The sequence below is a fragment of the Bombina bombina genome, chromosome 1 (genome assembly GCF_027579735.1).
Source record: "Bombina bombina isolate aBomBom1 chromosome 1, aBomBom1.pri, whole genome shotgun sequence".
Taxonomy (NCBI): domain Eukaryota; kingdom Metazoa; phylum Chordata; class Amphibia; order Anura; family Bombinatoridae; genus Bombina; species Bombina bombina.
In genome coordinates, this window is record NC_069499.1 from 641670025 (window position 1) to 641677786 (window position 7762).

Below are 7762 nucleotides of genomic sequence, written 5' to 3' on the forward strand. Positions count from 1 at the left end.
TAGGAGCTTGATCTCCCTCTTCTACTGTTTTACTAAAGTAACAGGAGAGAATATGATGTATGCACAATCCTATTTTCCTCTTGTATTACAACTAGCCATTTATGCACTTCCCTCATAATTCATTCTGTGGGGTCGATTTATCAAATGGTTTCACCAGCCTTCGACCCCCTACAACTGCAGGTTCTCACAAAGGAACCTGCAGACCGTATTTAACAAGCAGCGGTCATCAGACCGCTGCTTCCCTAACATTTCGCCACCTCTTAGGAGGCGAATTTCAATCTCCTCAGTCTCGTCTGACCCGCGAGATTGACAGCTCCTGCCCGCGCGTGATTGGTTGTGCGTGGGCAGGGGGCGGGATTGCACGCAAGCGCAAAATAGTACTCGTGTGCAATGCTGAATTCCGGCAGCGGAATTCAGCCCACCAGAAGCGAGCTGCGGTGCACAGGGGGCGTATGTGTGCCCCTGTCCGCTGCAGCTTGATAAATCGACCCCTTTGTCTTCTGGTCTGAACTCAGTTTTGTCTCATCCCTTTATCCAACATCACCATGTTTATTTACTCAATTTGTAGACAGACACTTTTAGAAATAATCTCCAGTTTTCTAATGCACCATCTCATTCAATGCCTCACTTGACCCACTCAAATCAGACTTCCTTCCTAAATACTCTATTAAAAGGCTGATCACCATGGTAACTGATAGTTTACTGATTGATAATGATTGATAATGTCACTTATTATTTCAGACCTTTCTGCATCTTTTGATATTGTACTACTATATCTCTAGATTATCAACTACAATTATTTTATTTTTCAGCATGTAATGCATATTTCTTACATGATTTATTTCATAATTTCTCCCTCTTCTTTTTATGTGCACACTTTCTGAGGCACCAGCTCCTACTGAGCATGTGCAAGAGTTCAACGTGTATACGTATATGAGTTTGTGATTGGCTGATGGCTGTCACATGATACAAGGGGCCAGCAAATTGAAATACATTTTTAAATTTGTCAGACTGCTCATCTCAAATTTAGAGTAATTTATATTATGCACTTGTTGAATATGCAATTCTGCTATATTTAATGGTCACTTAAAATTAAAAACAAGAGATCCCTTAAAGAAACTACAATTTTTGTATTGTTTAAAAAGATAGATAATCCCTTTATTACTCATTCCCAAGTTTTGCATAACCAACACTGTTATATTAATATACATTACCTCTGTGATTACCTTGTATCTAAGTCTTTGCAAACTGCCCATTATCTCAGTACTTTTGACTTGCATTTTAGCAAATTAGTACTGACTCATAAATAACTCCACGGGAGTGAGCATACTGTTATCTATATGGCACACATGAACTACCTCTGTCTAGTTGTAAAAAAAACTGTCAAAATGCACAGAGATAAGAGGCGGCCTTCAAGGGCTTAGAAATTAGTATATGAGCCCTCCTAGGTTTAGCTTTCAACAAATAATACCAAGGGAACAAAGCAAGTTTGATGATAAAAGTAAATTGGAAAGCTGTTTAAAATTGCATGCCCTATCTGAATTATGAAAGTTTCATTTTTACTAGACTGTCCCTAAATCTTACTTTCCTGAAATTTATTTGATGGATCTTCAGAATTCTACTTTGTCTGGAAGGCAGCAATAAGTTCACTTCATGCTGTTCCCTGCTGCGTATTGCCCCTTCTATATGGTTCCTTCCTCTATTTTTAGAAAAGCTAGAATTTTTTATTGGTTAATCATGTTACCTAATAAATATTTTGGATGGGTGGATTAACTGTTAAAGATGAATGTGGGGGCAAGTTAAAGTTAGGTTTCATTGCAGTAGTGGATAGAGTGTGCGTAACAGTTAGGGTTAATGGGGTACAACGGTAGTGCCAAGCCTTCAGAAACCCCTATTAGGGGTTTAGTGAGCAATATATAGGGAAATGTCAATAACAGTGGTGCAAGAAAGATTAGGTTGCTAACATGGACCTACGGCAGGAAAACTACTATCGCAAGACTTTTTCATAGTGGATGCATAATACCAGGGCACATGATATCTAGCCCTATATTTCCACTATAAATGCTTCCTAAACTGCCTTGTTTCAGTCCACCATGATCTCTTCTCGTCCATCATTACCTACTACATTTCTTGTCTGGCACCTACTCTCTAGAATTCTCACTCTTACACACCATCTCTTATCTTCCATAGTTTTAATGGATTTTTAAAAACATATCTTTTATAAGAAGCTTATTATGTTCATCCACTTAAAAAAGCCACAGCACCTTCCCCAACAAAGTAACTTTCAGTCTGACACTTAAAGGATTACTTTCTGTTATAATTTTTAAGCTAAACAACTAACATATTAAAGTTAATAAACATTAATTAAAACCTACTGACCTATATTTTCTCCAAAACGAAGTTTCATAACGTTCTAAAAGTTATATCTTTTATTCGCCGATGATGTCACGTTATCCTGCCCACTATTTTCAGCACTGCATGTTCAAAATACTTAAACCAATAACTTTGTGTTTAAAGCGCCATTTTGAAACCTAAGTATTGTAAACGGATTGGTACAGAGCAAAGGATACCCACGGAGTGGGTTTGGAAAACAATTAAATTTGCAGACAAGATTTCTGATATACGGTAGAGATATGTTAATGAAATGCTATTGATAAAAAGCAGATTTGGGGTAGTTAGTTAGTAACAGGCATAGAAAATATTTATTTACAGTGGCCCTTTAACACTTCCAGTGCAACTATAATCAATCATACCAGCAGCCATCATACCTTCTGTCTCATTCCCCCCTTAACCCTAGATTCTTTGAAACAGAAAATCTCTTCACCTATATAAATATGTGATATAATAGGTATTTTTATATTTTATTTGCACTGCATAGCTTTGCATTCTATGTATTGTTGCACACCATCTATTTATGTTTTAAATACTAGGGAATATAATGGCAACTTATAATAATAAGAAGTATAACCAGCTATCTATGTCTCTCTCCACAGAATTCTCATACAATGAACTGGGCAGGTTTATATGCCATCTTAAGTGGCGTGAACCGTCACTCTACGGGAATTGGACGCATCTGGCTCTCTGTAGTCTTTATCTTCAGGATCATGGTGCTTGTAGTGGCTGCAGAAAGTGTATGGGGGGATGAAAAGTCCGGATTTACCTGCAACACCCAACAGCCTGGATGTAACAGTGTTTGTTATGACCATTTCTTCCCCATTTCTCACATCCGTCTGTGGGCCCTTCAGCTGATTATTGTATCCACACCTGCTCTACTTGTGGCCATGCATGTTGCACACCTCCAGCACCAGGAGAAGAGGATTCTACGCATGTCTGGTCATGGAGACTCTTCCGAACTGGCAGATGTAAAGAAGCAGAAGATCCGTATTTCTGGTTCTCTGTGGTGGACCTACACAGTGAGTGTGCTCTTCAGGATTATTTTTGAAGCAGCATTCATGTATATCTTTTACCTCATTTACCCTGGCTATGCCATGATCCGGCTTGTTAAGTGTGAGGAATACCCCTGTCCTAACACTGTTGACTGTTTTGTGTCACGTCCCACAGAGAAGACCATTTTTACAATTTTCATGTTGGCTGCCTCAGGTTTCTGCATAATTCTCAATGTAGCGGAGTTGGTCTTTCTCGTTGCCCGGGCATGTGCTCGCAGACAACATCGTCGCCAAGACTCATATAATGCCCAGGAGCATAAACAGAATGAAATGAACACGCTTCTATCAGGGGGCAGCCTTTTCAAGCGAGCACCTAGCAGCCAGGAGAAAGGAGAACACTGTGCTGCCTCCTAGGTGCCTCAGTGGTGGGTGGCACTGAGATGGTAAAGCAGGCTGTAGGTGGAGTGATCATACTTGGGACTAGTTACAAGACTTTGCAAGGAGATTTGCGATTGCGAGCACATGTAAGCAAGGAAGAATTGAGAAGGGCAAGCAAATTACCTATTTCATAATGCAACATTTGCACAAATTGCAGTGGTTGTATCCAAATTGCCCATTGGTTTTGGATATGTGTGTCCTTATCACCACACTATCACGTTGTCTTTTTTTTTACTCTGTCACATCCTCTTTACCAACCATGAGGTATTAATTGTGTCATTATTGCAGTGTTCTGAGATTTCAATAAGACTGATGATGGAAGATCAATGGGGATGAGTATTAGAGGGAGGGAATGGATTTTATAGGGAGGGAATGGAATTTAAAGGGAGGGAATGGGTGGGTTTCTATTGCCAGAGGAATGAGATTGTATTATTATTTACCCAATAACATGAATAAAAGTGGAAATAAAAATAGTAAAACAGTCTGTGTATGAATCACAAATCCATTGCTCCTAATGTCCATGATACTTCATAAACCCCTGAACAAATATTCAATGAAACTCTTGAGTGTACTAATGTGTGATTGATTGTGAATCAATGGATGGATATGTGAATTGCTGTTTAGAAAACAATTGCATTACATTCTCAAATCCCACATTAGCCATTCTACAATTACACTCATGTGCAGGAAGAAAAGGGGATCTTGTGAATGTAACATCACACTATGGGGTTAATTTTTCAAGCTCCGTACGGAGCTTGATGCTTCGTGTTTCAGGCTTGCCGGAAACAGAAGTTATGAAGCAGCAGTCTAAAGACCGCTGCTGCATAACCTGTCCACCTGCTCTGAGGCGGTGGACAGAAATCAACCCGATCGAATACGATCGGGTTGATTGGCACCCCCTGCTAGCGGCCGATTGGCCGTAAATCTGCAGGGGCGGTATTGCATCAGCAGTTCACAAGAACTGCTGGTGCAATGATAAATGTCAACATTTATCAATGTGCAGCGGATATGATACGCTACATGTCCGCTCACACTATCATAAATTGACCCCTAAGTATATAATGTGTGCCAGTGCATACATTTCACGGTTTGTGGTATTCTTTCTTATAGAAACTGCAATCACGGGCAGAACTACAGTTGGTGCAGCAGGTGCAGTGGCACCAGGATCCAAGTGCTGGGGGGCCCATAGTAGCCTCATCTATACATAGGGGTGCGCGAAATGTGTACAATCCTAATGCAGAGGAGACTTTTATTAGCGCAGGTAGCAGGTCCATCTTCTATATATCTTTCTATCTATCTTCAAAATCCTTATACAGAGCAGCATGTATATTATTACTATTGCTTACTAATGAGTTCCCTTTGGGGGGCCTTTTTGAGTAGGTCTGACTGCGATATAGAAATAGTTTTCTATAGAGGGTGGGATTTTGTACTTATGCTGCAATGTATTTTTTTTGTTTAAATAATTTTTAATGAGGTTGATCAAGAATTACAGCAAAAGTAGTCACAAAAGTACATGAAATTATTACATTTATAACTTCAGTCTGAAATAAAGTGCTATATAGCCAACCAAATTTTCTTCAGTTATGTTATATATTTGGAGAAGAGGGGAGAATATACTATATAAGATACATTTTGTGGTAAGATTACAACAAATCAAAGCCAACCTAACTTCGTTGTATGTGTTTGTGACATCTTGGTCTTATGTAGTTTGTGTGTTGTATCTGTGATTTAAGAGTATGGTTGTCTTGTAGGTTGTCTATTATGGTTGTGCTCTTTGTTCCCAAATGAAGATTATATCAAGAAAAGAAAAAAATCACGTTTCCCGATATAACAGTAATGTATTTTTTCAAGAGAGATAATATGGTTAATTTCAGAAACCCATTGGAGGAAGGTAGGTGGCTGTCATAGTTTCCAGAGCCTAGGAATTCATCTTTTAGCACAGGTTATCATCAGGTGAAGCAGTTTTGTGCAAAAAAAATGCAGCCTAATCGTGGGTTTGAGTGAGAAGAACAATGTTAGGGTTATGGGTAATATTAGTATTTAAAGGGCCATTATACACTCATTTTTTCTTTGCATAAATGTTTTGTAGATCTATTTATAAAGCCCATAAAGTTTTGTTTTTTTTTTAAATTTATAATTTTGCTTATTTTTAAATAACATTGCTCTGATTTTCAGACTCCTAACCAAGCCCCAAAGTTTTATTTGAATACCGTCAGCTACCTTCTCCAGCTTGCTCCTGTTTGTGTAAAGGGTCTTTTCATATGCAAAAGAAGGGGGAGGGGGGAGTGTCTTATTTATCACTTGCAGTGGGCTTTCCAGCTACCTTTTCAACAGAGCTAAACTGAAAGCTTCTAAGTACGTTTTGAAACAGTTTTATACTGGATTTTTATATCAGTATCTGTGCATCTTATTCTTTATAGTAGTGTCTATTACATGCAGTTATATGAAAATGAGTGTATAATGTCCCTTTAAGGTTTGGTTGCGGCATCGTTCTATCGGATCCCAATAGCTCTTAAGTTTTGGGCAGGACCACCAAATGTGAGAGGGAGTTCCTATTTCTCCACACTTTGATATTAGTGTTTAAGGTTTGGTTGAGGCATCGTTCTATCTGATCCCAATAGCTCTTAAGTTTAGGACAGGATCACCAAATGTGAGACTCAGGAGTTCCTATTTATCCACACCATCTCCAGCATCTAGATGAGGCATTTGGGAAGATACCCCAAATTCTTTGGGGTGTGAGATACCAGCGAGAAAGAATCTTATAATTGAGTTTGGTTAAGGAGATAGAGGAAGAGTGGGTCATTTTAAAGCTGCATTTCCAATTTCTATCGGTAAGTTGGCACTGGAGTTCTGATTCCCATTTTGACAAGTATAAGGGTCTTTTATTTGGGATGGATCTTCTGAGTAGTTTATATGTGACAGAGAGATGGGATTTTCGTAATATGGTGGGGTTAATGCAAATATTTTCAAATGGTGTAAGAGATCGTATGATGTCTTGTTTATAGGGGCTGGTGATTATTGCGTGGCGGATTTGGAGATATGAATACCAGTTGTGGAACGGGGGTCCTAGGGTGTCATTTAGTACTATACAATCTTTAACATGTGTTGTGTCAGTCAATAAATATATAGGGAGATTCCCGCTATTCTGTGCTGCAATGTATTTTTATGTAGAAGGAGACATTAAAGCTCTTTAAATTGAAAATGCATTTAACAGATTTGAGAGTAATTTGCTCTCTGGATGATAATAAACAACATCCACAGCTATTGATGGGACAACAGATGTATCTATTGTAGCAACTTGATCAAGCTGATATTATTTAGTGACAGTTTGATAGGGCACTAAATAATAGCAGATCCTTATATTTGATCTCTATGCTTAGCTATATATATATATTTACTGTAAACCACTTGTAACCCCCATTTATGCCACTCAACTGCACCGAAAACCAGAAACTACCCTAACAGAAATCTGTTTCCACTGCTTTTGTTGTTATAATTTATCTGTTAAGTGCTGACAAATACTGCATTTCTGTATTAACCCTGACCACAACTTACCTGGTACCCACAAATAATACTGTGACCCTATTCTAGTGCTATGACCTCTAAATGTGAACCAGTTATCCACCACAACACCTAACTGACTCCTACACAACCCCCTTAACCCCCCTCTCCATATCCACCCCCCTTGGCAAATACTTCAGAGGGGCGTATAATATAAAAAGCATATGAGAAGTACATCAGTTGCATGGGGGGGGGGGGGGTCTATTGGGTATCAGAGTGATCATAGTGTGCATAGGGTTAAAGGACCAGTAAACACAGCAGATTTTCATAATCAACAAATGCAAGATAACAAGACAATACAATAGCATTTACTCTGAATTTCAAATGAGTAGTAGATTCTTTTCTAACACATTTCAAAGTTATGTATATTTCCACTC

The 7762-nt window shown here is 38.7% G+C and overlaps 1 protein-coding gene across 2 annotated transcripts in view; it reads left to right on the forward strand.

The window, feature by feature from the left end:
* Positions 1-4191, forward strand: part of LOC128645818 (gap junction beta-1 protein) — a 17330-nt gene extending 13139 nt beyond the window's left edge. For both annotated transcript variants that reach the window (XM_053699089.1, XM_053699090.1), the window contains exon 2: positions 2994-4191. In XM_053699089.1, the coding sequence (XP_053555064.1) occupies positions 3006-3800 (795 nt within the window). In that variant the 5' untranslated portion in view covers positions 2994-3005 and the 3' untranslated portion in view covers positions 3801-4191. The remainder of the gene's footprint in view (positions 1-2993) is intronic.
* The last annotated feature ends 3571 nt before the right edge of the window (positions 4192-7762 follow it).